Source organism: Prunus mume, linkage group LG3, assembly GCF_029339155.1.
Source record: "Prunus mume cultivar Tortuosa linkage group LG3, ASM2933915v1, whole genome shotgun sequence".
In the NCBI taxonomy this organism is placed as follows: domain Eukaryota; kingdom Viridiplantae; phylum Streptophyta; class Magnoliopsida; order Rosales; family Rosaceae; genus Prunus; species Prunus mume.
In genome coordinates this window covers 16,805,764-16,826,817 of record NC_142700.1, presented here as the reverse complement: position 1 = coordinate 16,826,817, position 21,054 = coordinate 16,805,764, and the positions used below count along the sequence as shown (strand labels likewise).

The 21,054-nt window shown below is 39.1% G+C and overlaps 1 protein-coding gene and 1 pseudogene across 1 annotated transcript; both read right to left on the bottom strand.

Moving 5' to 3' along the window:
• On the bottom strand, positions 1-15,158 carry LOC107880691 (GDSL esterase/lipase At5g55050-like; annotated as a pseudogene).
• Positions 15,159-15,680: 522 nt separating this feature from the next.
• Positions 15,681-18,341, bottom strand: LOC103326431 (GDSL esterase/lipase At5g55050-like). The gene is made up of 5 exons (XM_008228650.3): positions 17,995-18,341; positions 17,670-17,809; positions 16,622-16,855; positions 16,267-16,510; positions 15,681-16,111 (listed from the first exon to the last, which is right to left on the bottom strand). The coding sequence occupies exons 1-5, from the start codon at positions 18,251-18,253 to the stop codon at positions 15,891-15,893; spliced, it is 1,098 nt and encodes a 365-aa protein (XP_008226872.2). The 5' UTR covers positions 18,254-18,341; the 3' UTR covers positions 15,681-15,890.
• Positions 18,342-21,054: the final 2,713 nt, after the last annotated feature.

Sequence of the window (21,054 nt, the reverse complement as noted above, 5' to 3'; positions counted from 1 at the left end):
TTATAGAGCAATTAACTCCTTCACATTCGTTGGGAATGTGTATTCTGAAGGACCACTGAAAAGTTTGTCCACCAAGCTACCATGAGTTGCCTCTGTAGGATGGAATCGGTCCCAGAAGAAATAGTCCCTTCTGTTGGAGCACAAAGATGAAACCGGCAGGCAAGCAGCGATGGTGTTAAGCTTCCCAATACCACAGCATGCAGCTTCGGTCTCTGTAAATCCTGGAATGGCATACGGAATTTGGAATTTCTAAGTCAAGTTAACTAAAAAAATTAGTTTATAGGGAAATTGGGGTATAAGAATGCACGCACTTAGCATCTAGGGAAATTGGCGAATAAGAATGCACGCGCTTACTTTTCAGTTTGATAACATAACATGCGGGTGAGACTAATAGAATAGGAAAATAAGATCAATACCATAAGAAGAGGTGTTTTGAATGATGTTAGTGATGACATTGTAAGTCTCGAAGAAGGTGTAGTTTGCGTGCAATGCCGCTTTCAATTCCTGTGACATCGACTTAAGGCCGTCATTGTAGTGGACAGACATGTGAGTTTGCATCTTCGTTGCACTCTCTGTCATTTGAAGCCCTTTGAGCTGGGCAGCATCCAATTAGCCAAGTCCCAACAACTACAAATTTTCGAGCGCCAAAATAATGCATTCTCTGCCAAAACAAAACAAAAACCAAAGGGAAAATCAATTGAAATTTCATATAACATCAAATAACATGTAGCTAAGCTAAAGTCTGTTTTGTTACCTCAAATTGTTGTTTTAGATTTGAGACCATGGAATCTACGTACTGGTCGGGTGTTATTTCCTTGTGGAGCCTGGGTGTAAAGTAGCTGAAGATGTCATTGCTTCCAATCACAATGACAAACAGAGATTATGGTGGATGGTCCTGGGCACCGTTGGATCCCAATTCTAGCCCGATGTTTTATACACTTTGAATAGTAGTTTACTTGATATGACAAAGGAATCGACTGACGCTGTGACAACGAAAGTAAAATAGACAAGCCATTAGACTTTACGCATTCAATAATACTTTATTTTTTTATGCGATTCAATAATATTATTTGTACCATATTTATTGATATTTTGCTGACCTCTCATATACGTGAGATCTATCGGTATTAGAAACAATATAATCAGTAAATGTGGGTCTCACTGATATATATAGAACCAATATGTATTAAAGAAATGATCACTAATATAATAGATAAATATAGTACAAATAACATCACTCTTGACATTTTTCACCAACCTGCATAAGTGGGTCTTACATCGATCGCACCTCATGTAAAAAGAATGAATTGGGTTGTAAAGCAATTTGTTGGATAATATTACACGTGCCATAGAATTTTTTTTTAAATTTTTTGAATGAGTACTGCTTATTGAGAATATCTTTTGTTTCAGTGCTTACGCATTGTTCATCTGAGCCATTGAAGATTCCAGCCCCCACCCCCCGGGAGGCGAAGCTAACTCGGTGACGAAGGACGGTTTTTGCTTGTTGGACTTGGATACAAGTGAGAGATAGGGTGGTGATGTTGGTAACCCAACTTTCTCGGCTGCCAAACGAAAAAGAGATACAAATACATCAACATATGATCTCTCACTTACAAGGAAGCCTATGCCCATCTCTCACTAATGTATTATATAGAGGCGGCCTTGAGGGTGTGCAAGTGGTGCCACCGCATAGGGTTCCTAATTTTTGAAGGCCCCCCGATTTTTTTTTATGTGTATAATATATGTATATATTAACAAATGTTATTTATATATATATATACCGAGCGAGCAAATTTTTGACACAAAGACATTTCTAGTTGTGTTGGTTTGTAGGGCCTCAACTTCTATTCAGGGCGCGACTTCAAAACCTGCTTGTGTAGATCATAGTTTTAGTTCTTTTTTGGTTTTTTTTAACAACAATTAATAATCATAATAATAATAAAAAAGGCAAACACGTTATTTTCTGTAAGTAATAATCATCTTTCTTTGGCTCTCCTTTTTAATCCTTTGATAATTTTTTTTTTCAATTTCAAGAATTTCAACACAAAAAATCGACCAAAAAATTTCATAAATGTCACTCAAAAGCAAATAGTCATATTTAAATCTAAATTCAAATCAAGTATGTATCTAAATTTTAATTTATATATACTAAATGACTTACTTCATTATCATGTTGATTGGTTATATAATGAAAGATGATTTAATTTGTAATTTGTATGCTAATTGATGATGATTTTTACTTTAAGAAAATCTTGAGGCAATCTTGAGGATTTTTGCACAGTGCACCCTAGTTCGATTCACGTAAAAGACAATATAGAGGCAACCCAATATAATACTCCCTCATTTCACTCCCTATCGAATTATAAAATAAAAAGGATCAAATTGCAAAAAGTAGTATAAAAATTATAGTTGAAAACGTATATGACCAGTAAAATTTCTTTAAAGAACATAGTCATATGCAAATGTGACCTAGCTAGCAGCAAAACCACCATAATGACAATAAGGTCAAATTAAAATTTTGGTTTGCTTTTTTGAAACTAGTTGTTTTCGTTGAAAGATGAAAACTGCTCTACTATCTGTCCATCACATAATGTTGCAACCACTGTTTAAAGCAGCTTGTCCGATATCAACACCAACATTCAATATCCCAGCTACTTTCACAACCACATCCTGAAATAATAAATATCCGATCACAAGGAATTAGTCAATAACTATGTAGGCAAAGGTCATGCTCCCTATTCTATAGTTAAAATTTAGCTAAAAACACACAAAAGTTATTTTAGGAACCCTATAAAATTTGAACTCCAATCATACTCCCTAAGTTAGAAAGTCATAAATACTATAGTTATTTTTTATTCAATATGATTGGTTATCATCTCTATGAAAAAAAATAGTTTGTATTAATTAAAAGTTTAAACGATGCATAAAACGAAACAACATTAAATTATAATGAGCCATTAGGAGTCATTTCTCTCTCCTTAGATTTAGGAGTTCCTAGAGGTCTTTTTATTTAAGGAGGTGAATAGGTAGCATGGTTGAAGTTGTATTTTTTCAATTCCTCCCTAAAATTTGTCTAAGGAGGTGGTTTAGGGACCCCACTGTGGATGCTTTAAGTGCTAGTAATTATATTGTACATAGTATGAGAGTATGTCACATGGTATAACTCGTTTGTTAGAATACATAAGTGGATATTTATTGATATTATATCATAAAAGTGGGAATATTAACCATATCGCTCATCCATGTTATAACACGTGGATGCAGTAAAGCGTACGTGCATGTGGGTTTTTGGCAAGTCATTAGACAGAAACAAGTTTAAACACTTAAATCAATCTCAACCACATGATTTCATTGAAATAGATCCAACGACTGAGCACCTCATTCCTCAAATGATGACACTGAATCTCTCAATTGCATGCATGTCACTATATATATATCTATACTTCAGCAAGAATATTCTAATTGCCCCAATAATATATATGTTCCTATGTGCAAACACTGCTTGTCATGTGCGTACGTCCCCACCATAGACTTGACGCTAGCTCTTCAATTACTCATGCAGATTTTTTTTTTCAAGTGCCCATAGAGATAAGACTTCCATATATAGGGCTCATGTAACATCCCACATTGACCAAGGGAAAGGGGGTGATGTGCCTTATATGTGCATGCCCACCTCCATCTAGCACGAGACTATTTTGGGAGCTCACTGGCGTCGAAGTCAGGGGAACTCCGAAGTTAAGCGAGTTTAGGCTACAGCAATTCTAGAATGGGTGACCCACTGGGAAGTTGCTCTTGAGTTCCCATAAATAAAACTGTAAGGCCAAAGGGGAGCCCAAAACAGACAATATCGTGCTACTGGCAGAGCCGATCTGCAGGATGTGACATAATGGTATCAGAGCCACTCTATTGTATGGTGCGAGTGTGGCAACGAGGATGTCGGGCCCTTAAGGGAGGTGGATTGTAACATCTCACATCGACCAAAGAAAAATGTATGATGTGCCTTATATGTGCATGTCCACCTTCATCTAGCACAATGCTTTTTAGGAGCTCATTGGCTTCGGAGTCAAGGGAACTTCGAAGTTAAGCAAGTTTGGGCTAGAGCAATAAGATGGGTGACTTACTGGAAAGCTGCTCGTGAGTTCCTAGAAACAAAATCGTGAGGGCAAAGGGGGCCCAATGTAACACCCCGACCCCAAATTTATCTCATGTTTTAATTTATTTAAGTGGAATTGAGAAATTACCCGTGGGATAGGGGTATTTTAGTCATTTTCTTATCCGGAAGGACTTTGGGAATTCCAGTTGTACCGTTGCGTAGAGCACGGTGAGATGAGTCCGTAGACACGTAGTGGGGTCGAATCGGAGTTGTAACGAGAGAGATATGATCAAATGAAGCTCAGTGGCATAATCATAAATATTTTGAAGTGGGTTTTTGGTTAAAAGACGGAACGCCCCCGTCTGTCTCTCTCTCTCTCTCTCTCTCGGTCTTCTCCTTGCGCGACACCCCGGCACTGTTCACCTACGGCTTGTTTTGGCCACCGCCGCCATGCACCACCGGCCACCAGACCGGTCGGGTTCGAACGCCGTCACCCGACAACCTTTCCGACCATCCCGGCGGCGGCAACGCTGAAATTCGCGGAAAAAGCTTCGGAATCGCGCGGTTTTGACAGAAACCGCCGGCTCCGTTCGTCGTCATCCGGCCACCATTTCCGACGATCCAAGTATGGATCTTGAACCTCTCGAGCTGTTCTTACTGCCTGTTGGGTTAGATTCGGGAGATTTATGCGTTTTGGAGATCGATTAAGAGAGGGAAGTTTGGCCGGTTTTCGGCCTCCGATTCCGGCCACTTCCGGTCAATTTTTGGGGTATGCCCAAGAACAAAAGTGACTCCAAATTAGGTGTATTACCTAGGGTAGGAGTCTTGGCTCACGATTTGGAAGTTTTCCGGCGATGCGATATCGCTTTAGACACCCACGCGCTGCCGGCGCGTGTGGCGGCGCGTGGGCACTGTAGCTGAGGGGCATTTTTGTCCCATTGCGATCCTCTCGATGTCACGAGCGCGTAGGTGTGCTCGGATCTCATTTTGGATACCGTTAGAGTTCCGAACGGATATCGCATATCGCGTATTTTCCGTGTTCGTTAGGTTTGGACCATTAGATGGTCCTGAAGTTATAATATGTTGATCTAGGTATTACCAGGATCATGTAGGATTTGACGGATCGTAAAATGGAGTCCCGGATACTCCAGAAATGCCAACCCTAGGGTTAGGATTTTAGTGACCGTCCGATCGTGCGATCGTGAGCGATCCGACCGTCCGATCTGGACCAAACTTACAGGATGTGTGTCCTAGACTTTGTAGAACCTATAGGAACTTTCGGATCATAATTTGGAGGTCGTGGGCCCCGCGGGCCTGTTGGACCAAGTTTGGGTAGTTTACCCCGGGTTGACCTTTAGACTTTTGTTGTAGTTCTATCATCCCAGGAGGGTTAGAATGACCTTAGTGACAGGTCTTGAGCGTTGTTGAGTTAAATGGATATTGTGGGTAGAGGATATAAATTGGTGAATAAATGGGGGAGTTTATGGAATGCTTTATTTGTTGAGGTTTATATAAGATTAGAAATTATATTTTATATATTTAATTGTGTGGATGTATAAAAGTAAATAAAGCGATCGAATGTTAGCTTACAGTGCTATACGCACTACCCCACATACCCCATAATATGATTGTGTGAGGGTGGTGAGAATGTAGCGAGCCTAGTGGTGAGGTCGCCGCGCGTCTTTGGATTAGCCGGCGTGTTGAGACCATCGTGGCGGGTGCGTCCGGCGTATGAGGAGATGTGATTATGTGAGTGGTGAGAATGTAGCGAGGCCTAGTGGTGAGTCGCCGCGCGTCTTTGGATTAGCCGGCGTGTTGGCGGACCTCATCGTGGCGGGTGCGTCCGGCGTATGAGGAGATGTGATTGTGTGAGGTGGTGAGAATGTAGCGGCCCAATGGTGAGTCGCGCGCGTCTTTGGATTAGCCAGTGTTGGCGGACCCATCGTGGCGGGTGCGTCCCGACATATGAGGAGATGTGATTGTGTGAGGTGGTGAGAATGTAGCGGGCCCAATGGTGAGGTCGCCGCAGCGTCTTTGGATTAGCGGCGTGTTGGCGGACCCATACGTGGCGGGTGCGTCCCGACATATGAGGAGATGTGATTGTGTGAGTGGTGAGAATGTAGCGAGCCCGGTGGTGAGTCGCACACGCGTCTTTGAATTAGCCGGCGTGTTGGCGGACCCCATCGTGGCGGCGTCCCGATGTATGAGGAGATGTGATTGTGTGAGGTGGTGAGAATGTAGCGAGGCCCGGTGGTGAGTCGCCGCGCGTCTTTGGATTAGCCGGCGTGTTGCGGACCCATCGTGGCGGGTGCGTCCCAACATATGAGGAAATGTGATTGTGTGAGGGTGGTGAGAATGTAGCCAGGCCCAATGGTGAGTCGCCGCGCGTCTTCGATTAGCGGCGTGTTGGCGGACCCATACATGGCGGGTGCGTCCGGCGTATGAGGAGATGTGATTGTGTGAGTGGTGAGAATGTAGTCGGGCCCAATGGTGAGTCGCACGCGTCTTTGGATTAGCCGGCGTGATTGGCGGACCCCATCGTGGCGGGTGCGTCCCGACATATGAGGAGATGTGATTGTGTGAGGGCTGGTAAGAATGTAGCCAGGCCCAATGGTAGGTCGCACGCGTCTTTGGATTAGCCGGCGTGTTGACAGACCCATCGTGGCGGGTGCGTCCGACATATGAGGAGATGTGATTGTGTGAGGTGGTGAGAATGTAGCGGGCCCAATGGTGAGTCGCACGCGTCTTTGGATTAGCGGCGTGTTAGACCCCATACGTGGCGGGTGCGTCCCGGCGTATGAGGAGATGTGATTGTGTGGTGGTGAGAATGTAGCGGGCCCAATGGTGAGTCGCCGCGTCTTTGGATTAGCCGGCGTGTTGCGGACCCATCGTGGCGGGTGCGTCCCGGCGTATGAGGAGATGTGATTGTGTGAGGGCTGGTGAGAATGTAGCCAGGCCCAATGGTGAGTCGCACGCGTCTTTGGATTAGCGGCGTGTTGACGGGCCCCATCTGAGGCCGGGTGCGTCCCGTCGTATGAAGGGTGATATTGTGATTGTGTTGGGTGAGTTGTGATGAATAAATATTAGAATGTATGTATTGGTATGGCTGTAATGGTTTATTTGATATTAGGAGCCAGGATAGATACGAAAGAGCTACGTGTGGCTTGATCCTCGATGAAGTGCGTAGGCGCTGAAGTTACTAGGTGCAGCCACATATTAGACCCCACTTAGGTGGTCTTATTGAGATTGGTTCGGACCTTGCTGTTGGTCCTAAAACTTGGTTGAATTGAGGCTTGTCCTGGGGACTAAGTAAGTGAAGGTGTGCGTAATTAGATTTTGAATTTGTTATATGCATGTTTGATGCATTAAGTTATTTTAAAAACTCTGTAGGCAGTTTTGCTAGAATCATTTGAAGGCCGGAGGCCATTTGTGTAAATTGCATGAGATTATATTGTGCATGCTGCCGGTTGGGTTATAAAATGCGTTCTTTGCAGGTGGAAATTTTGGGGAAATGTTCAATTTATAGGGAGACTACTGCGAAATTTGTGAAAGTCTCGTGCCCTTAATCCTCTATAGGTAAACGAGGACGTAGATTTAAGGAGTAAACCCGGCGTGGGTGTGATGCCGGGGTCTCCGCAGGTTAAATCTCGGGTTCCGGGAAATTGGGACGGGTCCTGTCACCCAAAGTAGACAATATCGTGCTACAACGGAGCCGATCTAGGGTGTGACAGTTCACCTCGATTAAAAATGTGGTTAGTAAATGATATAAAGTAGAAAAAGGAAAAATGAACGTGTTTCACGCGCTTTGAAGTTTTTCTATGTTTCATCACTAGTTTTGCGTGTGCTAAGGGTTGTGACTATAGCGGCTGTCGACGACGGTTGCTGTGATGCCTGAGTTTGTTTTCATTGCTGGGGTGGGTGGTTCCCTTAAAGATGGCCCTATTGCTGGTGAGAAAAGAGCTCATACCGAGGGGATGGTGGATGTTGATGGACTAGAATCGGACGAGCCGTCTCCCCCTCTTCCTCCAATCCCGATGAGTTTTAAGGATAAAGTTTCTAGGGATTTTGGTATGGCGGAGGATCAGATGGTGCTTAGTGATGATGATGTTGTAATTAAGCAAGGGGCAATTCCTTCAATCGAATTCTCAGACAAAGTAAAGAGCTCGATGCATTAGCCTTGGCGTTCTATTGTAATTATTAAGCTCATGGGTCGTCCTCTGGCTTACACCTTTCTCAGATCTCGTCTTCTTCAGAGATGGGCACTTAAGGTCCGATGAGCTTAATTGATCTAGAGAATAACTATTTCATTGTGAAGTTCCTTTATGAGGAAGAGATGAGATACGTGCTCACTGGTGGTCCCTGGAAAATTATTGACCAATACATTGTGACACAGAAATGGAAGCCTGGGTTTAATGCGAAGGAGGAGAAGATCACCCTTATGACTGCTTGGGTTCGAATTAATGAGCTGAACGTTGAATATTTTCGTGATGATATTATGGAAAAAATTGGAAATCTTATTGGTGCTATGGTCAAGGTGAATGCTCATACTCTTAATCAAGCCCGTGGTAAGTTTGCTCGAATTTGTGTAGAACTTGATTTAGCTAAGCCTCTTACCCCATTCATTGAGATTGAAGCCGTACTTATGGGGTTGTGTACGAGGGAATTAATTTGGTTTGCTTTGAATGTGGGTGTTATGGGCATGGTCGAGATACTTGCCCAATTATTTTGCAAGCCAAACAACAAGTTCCAGAGTCAGATAATGTTGATTGTATGAAGGATGTTTCTGATGTCCAAGTTGATGTGAATTCTGATACTACTGTAAATGAGGTTGAGGTTCCAGCAAAAATGCACGGGGAATGGATGTTGTTGAAGCCAAGGAATTTTAGGAAGAAGAGCATGAATGATATAGGGAAGGGTGTTGTGCTTAGCAAGAGGAATACAAATTATTCTGGTACTAAAGCTGTTAGTCATGTCTTTGGCTCTCGTTTTAATGTGTTGACTGAGAAGGTTGGCAGAGAAGAGGATATGAAGGGATCTACCTCTGTTAAGAATAGTGGTTCTACTTCTAAAAGACAAGGTTATTCTGCTAAGGCAAAAAGTGCTAGGGCGAAATCTTCTTCCTCTCGTGACTCTGGCACATGGGTGTTTAAAAAACCTTTTAAGGACATTACCAATTCCGTGGCAGCTACTTCTAGTGGTGGTGGTGTTAAAAATGATTATGTTTTAAGAAGGCCTTGGAAGAACAGAGCTGGGGCTAAACCTTTCTCTTGTCATGATATTGAACCTGTTAGGCTACAAGTCAATGGCTATGATGTTCGAGGGAAGTTTTCTTTTAATTTGGGTGGCTCTCTTTTTCCAAAGTTGCCTTTGGGTAAATGAGGCTTATTTTTTGGTCATGAACCTCCTGATATCAATGAGATGGGAATTAATGAGGCTGAGCCTTCTGATGCGAGTGATATGGATTATCAGGGTAATTTCGCTGAAAATTGTGAGTATGATATTGGATTGGAAGCTGACAGCTCTTTTGAGCATGATGGTTTTGAAGCTGTTGAGGCTGAGCATGTGCAGATTTAGGTTTGTGCCTAATATTATCCCTCATTATTATCTTTTTATGATGAATATTATTGCTTGGAATGTTAGAGGTACTGGTAAAGATAGGTGTGCTAGTACTATTAAGGATTGAAAAAAGCCTTATGCCATTGATGTGTTTGCTGTTCTCGAGCCTCGAATAAGTGGCCCTAGGGCTCTCAATATTGCCCAGAATTTGGGTTTTTCTTATTACCATATTGTTGATGCTTCTGGTTTTTCTGGGGGTGTTTGGTTGTTGTAAAATGGGAATTCAATTTCTCTCCAAGTTGTTGTGCACTCTAGCCAATCTATCATTGCTATAGTAACCTTGAGGAATCATTGGTGGCTCCTCATTGTTGTTTATGCAAACCCTTGCCCTGGGATTCGAGAAGCTTTGTGGAAGTACTTTAATGGTCTTATTGAAGCTTCCAATCTACCTTGGCTTGTTCTAGGTGATTTTAATGATATTGTGAGTGTGGATGAGAAATGTGGGGGTAATTTAGATCAAGGTGGTAAAAGGTTTGTTGAGTGGATTGATCGTAACCATTTGGTTGACCTGGGTTTCTTTGGGGCAAAGTTTACTTGGTGTAATAAATGGAATGCTAAAGGAATTATTTTGAAGAGGCTTGATAGGTGTCTTTGTAGTATTGATTGGCGTCTATTGTTCCCTGAGGCTCACCTCCTGCATCTTCCTAAGGTGAACTCGGATCACTGTCCTATTTTGGTGTGCCTTGACTCCAAACATTATTCTAATAGAGCAAATGTGCCTTTTCGTTTTCAAGCCATGTGGATGTCTCCTCTTGATTTTAAGGAATTTGTTATGAACCTTTGGAGCTCTGGTGATGGTCATGCTATGCACAGAACAGCTAGTCTTGTGGCTCAACTTGGTATTTAGAATCAACAGGTTTTTGGGTGTTTACTTACAAAGAAAAGGCGACTGTTAGCTAGACTTGCAAGAATTCAAAAGAAGCTTTGTCATGAGCATAATCCTTTCCTTAGTGAGCTTGAGGTTGAGCTTACTAAAGATTACAATTTATTGCTGGATCAAGAATAGACTTTTTGGCTGCAAAAGTCCAGGAATACCTGGCTTAAATAAGGGGACATGAATACTAGGTTCTTCCATCTGTCTACAATTGTTAGACGAAGAAGGAATAAGTTGGAAGGGTTACATAATGATTTTGGGGATTGGATGACTGAGAAACAGAGCATGAAACATATTATTGTTAATTATTTTCAAGGGTTATTTTGTGCTTCTGATATGGTTGGTGACTATGCTTTGCTTCCTAAGTTGTTTCCTAGCCTTGAAGAGGCTGATCTTGAAGGTCTAAGTTGTCATGTTTCTATTGAAGAGATCAAGAATAGTGTGTTTGCTATTGGCAGATTAAAGACCCCAGGACCTGATGGTTTCCCAGCTTTGTTCTTCTAGGATTATTAGGGGGTTTGCTCTGATGATATCATTTCCCTTGTACAGGATTGCTTTAATACTGCCTCCCTTCCTGACAATTTAAATGAGACTCTGATTGCTTTGGTGCCTAAAATGGAAAGGCATATGTTTATGAATTAGCTTAGGCCTATTAGTCTTTGCAACACTCTTTATAAAGTGGTCTCTAAAATCCTTGTGGCTAGGCTTAGGCCATATATGACTAAGCTTGTTAGCCTTAGTCAAGTTAGTTTTGACCCAGGGAGACAAATTACAGATAACATTATTGTTGCTCAAGAAGTGCTCCACAAATTTAAATCTGCCAAAGGGAAGAAGGCTTTTATAACTTGGAAAATTGATTTATCCAAAGCTTATGATCGTATGCAATGGCATTTTATTTGGGAGGTGCTTTGGGAAGTAGGCATTAAAGGAAGCATTTTGGAGTTGCTTATGCAGTGTATCACATCTGTGCAGTTCAAGGCCATTCTTAATGGGGAGCTAACTGACTCGTTCTCTCCTCAGTATGGTATTCGGCAGGGGGACCCTCTCTCCCCTTATATCTTTGTGTTGTGTATGGAAAAACTCTCTCATCTCCTTCAGCAAAAAATTTAGAATAGAGCATGGAAATCTGTTCAGATTTGTCAAGGAGGTCCTCATATTTCCCATTTATTTTTTGCTAATGATTTAATTCTTTTTGGGGAAGCTACTACTAATCAAGCTTGGTTGATGAAACAATGTTTGGATGATTTCTATCAGTTGTTCGGTTAGCGAGTTAGCTTTGAAAAGTCTATGATATGTGTCTCCCCAAATACATGCTCTAAGTTGGCTAATTCAATTGCTGTGATTAGTGGTTCTCCTCTCACTACTAGCCTTGGTAAATACCTTGGTGTCCCTCTTATTCATACTAGAGTTACTAAACAAACGTATCAAGAGGTTATTTCTAAAGTTCAGAAGAGATTAGCTTCTTGGAAGAGCCATACGTTATCTATGGCTGGTAGAATTACTTTGCTTCAATTTGTTACTGTTGCAATTCTTATCTATACTATGCAAATTGCCAAGTTGCTTATGTCTGCCTGTGATAAATTGGACAAGCTCAACAGAAATTTTCTTTGCGGGCATACCAGTAACACATCTAAAATCCATCTTGTCAATTGAGAGTAAGTGTGTAAACCTAAGGTAGCTGGTGGATTAGGCATTAAAAGGTTTGCTTGGATGAACCAAGCTCTTTTGGCTAAGACTGGATGGAGACTTCTTCAACATGAGCAAGGTTTGTGGTCTTAGGTCTTCTATGCTAAATATCTAAAACAACAGAACATTTTAGCTTTGAAGGACTCTTATTTTCCTTGTAGCTCGAGTGTCTGGAGGGGTGTTTTATATGGTAATTCTGCCCTTTCCAAAGGTGTTAAGTGGAGAGTAGGTTCTGGGGATAATGTTTTATTTTGGACTAATAGGTGGTTGAGTTGTGGTCCTTTGTATAAATATGCTCTCATTGATCTCTCTGAGGAACTGCTTTAGTTGAATGTTGGTGATTTTTTGGAAGAGGGGGTCTGGGACTTTAACTATTTAAGGGAATGTCTTCCTCGTCATATTATTCAGTTAATTTTAAGTGTGCATGCTGGTTTTAATGGTAGTGGGGCTGATAGATACATTTGGCAGTTCACACCTAATGGTTCTTTCTCGGTAAATCAGCTTATAGTTCTTTTTTACCTGCTGAGGCTTCAGTTAAATGGGACTGGGAGTTTCTTTGGAGGTTGCGGCTCCCTCCTAAGGTTAAAACTTTTCTTTGGATTGTTTGTCATCAAAAGTTGCTTACTAATGTGCAAAGGCAGAAGAGAGGCCTCACTCAGGTTCCTACTTGTCCTAGATGTGATTATCCTATGGAAACTATTGCTCACTTGTTTAAGGATTGTCTTTTCTCTTTGGCTATTTGGAATTGTCTTCAAATTGGAGATAATTCTAGCCTTGATATGATGGATTTTAAAGAGTGGCTATTAAGGAATCTTCAATCTAAAAGAAAGGTTTATAATGGGTTGCCTTGGCCTTTGGTTTTTTCTCTTTATTTGTGGTTTATCTGGAAATAGAGATGTAAAAGAATTTTTGATCAATGTTTGTTATGCCTGGTGAACCACAACAATTAATTCTTTAGTATGCTTTAGAATGGTTTAATGCTACCAAACCTACTTCCCCTTCTTATATGCCATCTGTTGTTCAACTTCATTGGATAGCCCCTACCTATGGAGTTTGTAAGATTAACACAGTTGGAAGTCGTAATAGTGATTCTGGGTTTATTAGCGGATGATGTCTTGGCTTCTAAGAGTTCTGAGTTTGGCCCTCGGGTGCAGTATTTTAGTGAGGTGCCTGCTTTTCTTTTGACTTGTTTGGCCGAGGATGCTATTTGGGTGTCTAGGTCCCGTGTTGTTTGTGCTTAGTCTGTTTGTTCTGGGCTTTTAGCCCTACTTGTTACAAAAAAAAAAAAAAAAAAGTGGTTAGTAAAGTGGTACACGATTGTTTTTATATATGTTCAGATATTCAATTTTGCAAAAATAATGCATTCAACTAACTCAACCAAAAAAATTGCATCCAATTAATGATGTTATTGGAATATTGATACAAAATAAATTAGGTGTTAAAAAATATTTAATATCTGAATATGATCTATGATGACAAAGACTCATCGTCACAATCATGGTGATCACCTCAATTAAAAATGTGATTTGTAAAGTGGTACACGATTGTTTTTACATATGCTCAGATATTCAATTTTGCAAAAATAATGCATCCAACTAACTCAACCAAAAAAATTGCATCCAATTAATGATGTTCTTGGAATATTGATACAAAATAAATTAGGTGTTAAAAAATATTTAATATCTGAATATGATCAATGATGACAAAGACTCATCGTCACAATTACAGTGATCACCTCAATTAAAAATGTGGTTAGTAAAGTGGTACACGATTGTTTTTATATATGCTCATATATTCAATTTTGCAAAAATAATGCATCCAACTAACTCAACCAAAAAAACTGCATCCAATTAATGATGTTCTTGGAATATTGATACAAAATAAATTAGGTGTTAAAAAATATTTAATATTTGAATATGATCTATGATGACAAAGACTCATCGTCACAATCATGGTGATTATTCAAAATGTGTAACATCCCTGACTCAATTTAATCGATTTAATCCAATTTAATTCTTTTGTGAAATTTCAATTTTGCCCTTGGGAGTAGGGGTATTTTGGTCACTTTAAGAAGAAAAAAAAACTTTATTATATGGCATTACGTAATGGTGTAAATTTGTGTTAACTTATGTGAGGCCCCAGTTTAAGGTTCACACAGGGCCTTCCAAATCTCAAGACCGGCCCCAGTTTAAGGATCCCTCAAATAAGCTTATTTGAGGGACACCCCTTGTAAGCCCTACTCCGGATTTTATTTCACTAATCCAAACCGTTTATTTTGTAGATACTCATTCAAAGATCATCTCTACAAAAAATCACTTGAATCCGATATCATTTGACCACTTAATTGAGTTATTGAAATTTTAGTACTTTTTTGAAACACCATGTTCATTGATTTTGTAAGACACAATTGGATGTTGAAACGGTTTCTGATTTGTCTAATTTTTTGTAAGAATGATCTATGAATGAAGACCTAAAAAATAGATGGTTTGGATCATGAAAAAAAAAATTGTATGATATCCTAAAGGGCGTCCCTAATTCCTCAATAGAAGGGGACTATATATATAACATGATATACCCTCTCATTCTCACAACATGCATAGACAGTCTATAGCCACGAGTGATGATGTAAGTAATTGAATTATTTAACTTACCAAGAAAATCCGTAGCATTCTTGCCATTCCCAAACTTTCCCGTTGCTTCTTGTTGGGAAAATCAACACCATTGTGAAGGAAATTAGCCTTGGCAAAGGAGATCTTTAGGTAATTGTTGTTACCAACATCGGCTAAAGTCGCCGAACATGTAAATGGTTGGAACTATCTGAGCTTTTGAGAGACTGATGAAGACATAAGAGAAGAAGAGAGTGACTAGAAAAACATTGGAATGAGCCATGGTCATATCATATGGTAGAGCAGTAGGGGGACTAATAAGGTGTATATAGAGAAGTAAGTGGTGTAAGCTCCTCCTAAATTTGGTATGTTGTAGTTTGAGGGCAGTGAAACAAGTGGATGTTATAGAGGAGGGATATATTTTTGTTAGTAAAAATAAAAGTAAAAAAGTTGATGAGGAAGGGGTACATTTTTTTTTCGAGTATGATAAAAAGACATTTTAGCCGTGCGGGCTCCAAGCTTTAGCACTCATCTCAAAGCTCTTGTTGTGTCATTGTCCTCTGCAATAATGTATATTTTTTCAGTTTTTGAACTCTTGCTTGTCTGTTCCCAAATGTAACTTCTTGGATTTACTTTTGGCCATACAAAAAGTGTTTTTGGATAACTATTTTTTTTAAAAATAAATTTTTATTATAACATTGCTAATGGCTTATATGCGTTGGCGTGAGTCATCTTGTACATAGAAGCGAGAGTGGATCCGCTCCCTATTCACCTCCAAAGAAAGAAGAACGCAGAGAACAAACAATTCAATCCTAAATTTCCTTTCAATTATATCATGTGAAGTGAAACCTCTGATTCTGGCATATAATTGTTTCGTTTGAATGAAAAACATCATTCATTCTCTGTTCTTTTTCTGCACATGCATTTAGCCTAAGAACTACATCTGTATGTATTCTATGAACATGCTAAAGTTACATGTGGAATTTTCTATTGCATATGAATTTTCCTTGAGCTGTTATTGAGCAATTAACTCCTTCACATTCGTTGGAAATGTGTATTGTGAAGGACCATCGAAAAGTTTGTCCACCAAGATACGATGAGTTGCCTCTGTAGGATGGAATTTGTCCCAGAAGACATGATCCGTTCTGTTGGGGCACAAAGATGAAATCGGCAGGCAAAAAGAGTCGGCGTTAAGCTTTCCAAAACCACAGCATGCCGCTTCGGTCTCTGTAAATCCTGGAATAGCATACACAATTTGGAATTTCTCGGTCAAGTTAACTAAAGAAGTTGTATGGGGAAGTTGGCGAATAAGAATGCGCGGCCATGCTTTTCAGTCTGATAACATAACATGCGAGAAAAACTGATAGAGTAGGTAAGTAAGATGTGAGTACCGTAAGAAGCTCCGTTCTGAATGATGTCCGAGAAGACACCGTACGTCTCAAAGAAGGTGAATTTAATGTGCAATGCCGCTTCCGACTGCTGTAACATCGACTTAAGGCCGTTGTTGTAGCGGATAGACATGGAGTTTGCATCATCGTTGCACTCTCCGTCATTCGAAACCCTTTGAGCTGGGCAGCATCCAACTGGCGCAGTCCCGACAACTACAAATTTTCGAGCGCCCATAGAATTTATTCTCTGCCAAAACAAAACAAAAACCAAAGGGAAAATGTTGAGCATTGAAATGCAATTGAAATTTCAATATAACATCAATCAAATACGGAGCTAAGCTAAAGCCTGTTTTGTTACCTCTAATTGCTGTTTCAGACTTGAGACCATGGAATCTACGTACTGGTTGGGTGTTGATTCCTCGCGGAGCTTGGATGAGTCGAAGTAGGCGAAGATGTCGTTGCTTCCGATCACAATGACAAACAGAGATTTTGACAGATGGTCCTGGGCACCGTTGGATCCCAATTCTAGCCCGATGTCTTCATACACTTGTGAATAGTAGTTTACTTGATATGACAAAGGAATTGACTGCCGCTGTGAAAACAAAAGTAAAATAGACAATGCATTAGATATTACCCATTCAATAATACTTTCTTTTCTTAAGTGATTTCTATCATATTTATTGATTACTTTGTTAATTCCTATAATAAAAGTGGGCTTCACAAATATATGTGGACCCGTATATATTAGAATTGTGAATCGTGATAAATAAAATAATTAATAAATATGGTACAAATAACATCACTCTTTAGACATTACGCACAACTTAGCTTAGTTGGGATTGGAACCAACTTTTCTAATAATTCTAGCGCGATGACTTCATACACTTGAGAATAGTAGTTTACTTGATATGACAAAGGAATTGACTGACGCTGTGACATCAAAAGTAAAATAGACATTGCATTAGATATTACAAATTCAATAATACTTTCTATTTTTCATGTAATTTAATAATATTACTTGTATCATATTTATTGATCATTTTGCTTATCTCTATAATAGAGACGAACATCACAAATATATATGAGATCCGTATATATTAAAATCATGATAAACAAAATAATTATTAAATATGATACAAATAACATCACTCTTAGACATTAGGCATAACTTAGTTGAGTTGGGATTGGAACCAACTTTTCTAATAACATCTTTCACCAACTTTCATAAGTGGATCCTGTATCGATTCCACCTCATGTAAAAAGAATGAATTGGGTTGTAAAGCAATTTGGTGGAATATTTTACACGTGCAAAAGAGATATTTGTTCAATTTTTTATTTTTTTATTTTGTTGAAAGAGTGCGTTATGTATCTTTATTTGTTTCAATATATATATTCTTAGTGCTTACATATTTTTCGTCTGAGCCATTGAAGATTCCAGCCCCTCCGGAGGCGAAGCTAACTCCGGCGACAAAGGACAAATCTTGCTTGTTGGACTTGGATACAAGTGAGAGATAGGGTGGTGATGTTGGCAACCCAACTTTCTCCGCTGCCAAACGAAAAGGAGATGCATACACATTGTAAAATATATATGAGAGATATCACTTACTACAAGAAGCGTAAATCTATCTCACTTATATATATATATACACAGGAGGTACTCTCTCATTCTCAAAACATGCATAGACAGTCTGTAGCCACGAGTGATGATGTAAGTAATTGAAATGAACTTACCAAGAAAATCGGCAGAATTCTTGCCATTTCCAAACCTGCCGGTTGCTTTCTTGTTGGGAAAATCAACACCATTGTGAGGGAAATTAGCCTTGAGAAGAGAGATCTTTAGGTAATTGTTGTTACCCACATCGGCTAAGGAGTCACCAAACACGTAAATGGCCGGAACCATCTGAGCTTTTGAGAGAGTGATGAAGACAGAGAAGAAGGTGAAGAAGAAGACGAAGAAGAAGGTGATTGGAAAAACCTTGGAAGGAGCCATGGTTATATGGTGTAAGCTCCTTCTAAGTTTGGTGAGTGATAGATTTGTTCTGTGATAGTTTGAGGGGAAGTGAAACAAGGATGTCCTCTTCTTATAAAGAAGAGATAAGTTGATGAGGGAAGGCTACATTGTTTTTTTCGTGTATGAAAAGGAGACATTTTAGCCGCGTGGGCTCTAGCTCTAGTCTAACACTCATCTGAAAGCTCTTATTGTATTATTGTCATCACATATATTAATTTATTTTTGAACTCTTATTTGTCATCACATATATTACATTGTGTCATTGTCATCACATATATTAATTTGTTTTTGAACTCTTATTTGTCATCACATATTTTATATATATATATATATATATTCCCAAAATAAACTTTTGCCCATACCAAAAGTATTTTTGGATAACTAATTTTTTTTAATGTTAATTATAGCATTGCGAATGGCTTATATATTGAATCGAACATTTTCTAAGATTCAATAAATATAATTTAAATTTACATTAAAAACTCAAATCCGAATTACTTGCCTATAAGTAGACCCTTTTCATCCAAAAGGGACTTAATGATATCCAATAATTTGTACACGAATTCTAAATTTAAATGCTTTTCTGGGATCAACGGGGTATTGGGAAAAAGGCCTTGAGTTGTAAACTAGTGGTTTCAGTTCGAACTTTCATGATACTGTGATTATATGCGTGTGTGAAAAACTCTCTCCTTTATAATTTATAGACTATATCACTTGTACTGGAGAAAAAAAAAACCCTTTCAGTATGAAACCCACAAAAAGGAAAAGAAAAATATAATATGAAAAAAATTGAAAAATAAATAGGAGAATAGAAGAATGACATGCCGAGTTGAAGTGGAGTTCCTTCCATTCTTCTTCTGTTAGTAAAGTAGGCCAATGATCTAAACATTGAAAAGTTTGCGGAAGGTCAGTGACACATGTGCCAATGTTAACTTAGGAGATAATTTAGTTAAAAAAAATGTTTAAGATAAGTTTGAAAATACAAATTATTATTAGTAGATTTTAATACAAGTTAATTGAAATGTTGAACTAATTGGCACCACATCAAGTGACAGAAGCAGCTGCCCCCACAAGATTTTCTACAGCTGGCAGCAGTCTGATCACCGCCCAACACTCCACGCACCAAGCTTTGCTTCTTCATCATTCCGGCCGCCCTTATTGGAACGTTTGTTTGTATTTTCTATCCGTCTGATTACCCAAAAGACTACGCTGCCCAATTTTTATATGCTGCAATTTTCTATGTTTTCCGTTGACTTTTATGATAGATAGAGACTGTGCACCTGATTAAATATTACAATAAAACATGTGTACATACAAAAAAAATATAGAAAATTTAGGATAAGTTCAAAATTAAAAATATAAGTTTGCTGCAATTTACTTATTTGTTGTTGATGATTTTAAGTCCTTTCACTTTTGTCTCATGTCATATATATATATATATATATATATATGTGATAAAGACGATATATTTCATTTAACCACACAATGTTATTATAAATACGGAAGCGCAGTAACTACAAAAGTTATACAAATACGGAGGTCTCCATCGTCGATATTGGACGCACAAGTGTACCTCCACACATAGCCTTAAAGGCCAAAAGAAATTCCGATATAAAACCACAACGTACAAAATTACAACTGCAAACTACAATGTTTAAACTTTCACAAGTAAATCAAAAGCTGGAACCCGAAATTTACAAAACGACCCAATAAAACCTACAAAGGCAACCACGTGGTCCTCAAGAATATCAAAAGCTCAAACCCTAGATATGCAAGGAAAAACTAAAAAAAAAACAAAACAAAACAAAACAAAAAAAAAGGGGGAAAGGAGATGGAAGGTGAGGGGATGGGTGGCTGCAAACCGACCGACTATTTGCAGTAAGATGATTTTGAAATAGCAAGATTGCTTTTTGTGGTTTCTGCATTGTAAACCGCAAAAATCGGTCGGTTACTGTGAATTAACGGTTTAAACCGATTTGAATATTTTGGGCCTAAATTAGACAATTTTAGATTTTTAAGTATGGTCTTTTTGTGTCGTAAAAATTCAATCTTCCACACTTTTAAGCCTAGGTTTGGTGCTTCTTTTGAAGCTTTTTGATTTCAAGCATACTTTAACCAAAAAATGTAAATTCACAACCTCAACTTCTCAAGCATTCACAACCTAAAGAAAAATTCAATTCAAATTTAATTAAAGTTACAAATCAAAAGGAGAACTCAAGTGTAGGTGGTGGTGAGTGGATTTTATTAAAAAAAGAAGCCATTCTTTATGAGTTGGAGTGGAGGTTGTGTTTCGGGTGTATTGGTTTGTGTTTGGGGGATTAGAGGTATTAGGTGTGTTAGAGTGGCTAGACTCCATCTATAACACAACACAACACAAAAGCAACAACATAAAAGCATATTAATAATAGTTTAAACTCAACCAAATTCAAACACAACATCTAACTACTAAAATGCAATTTAAAAAATATATATATATATATTTGCGGTTTGCGGTAACCGTGAGTTGCCAAAATCACATACCGCAATTGCGGTTAGGTTTCTAAAACAACAATTTTCGGTTGGTTTTTAGCTATTGCGGTTCCAATGCGGTATAATGTCGGTTGGTTTTTGCGGTTTTTCAGTTTTTCGGTCTAAAATGTCACCTCTATGAGGTTGGGTAGGAAGTTGATGAGAGGACATAAAAGAGAAAAGTAGGGAAAGAGAGAGGGATTTGTGCGTCAAAATAGAGAGGAGAGGGAAGAAGGAGGAATAGTGATCTCCTCCCCCTCAAAGTATGTGCA

What these genes read in the sequence shown, in the direction of transcription:
- LOC103326431 (XM_008228650.3), bottom strand. Translation starts at nt 18,253, where the DNA reads ATGGCTCCTTCCAAGGTTTTTCCAATCACCTTCTTCTTCGTCTTCTTC. An exon ending in GAATTCTGCCGATTTTCTTG is followed by an intron (nt 17,810 to 17,994) that starts GTAAGTTCATTT and finishes TTCGTTTGGCAG; the next exon opens with CGGAGAAAGTTGGGTTGCCA. An exon ending in GTCTGAAACAGCAATTAGAG is followed by an intron (nt 16,511 to 16,621) that starts GTAACAAAACAG and finishes TTGTTTTGGCAG; the next exon opens with AGAATAAATTCTATGGGCGC.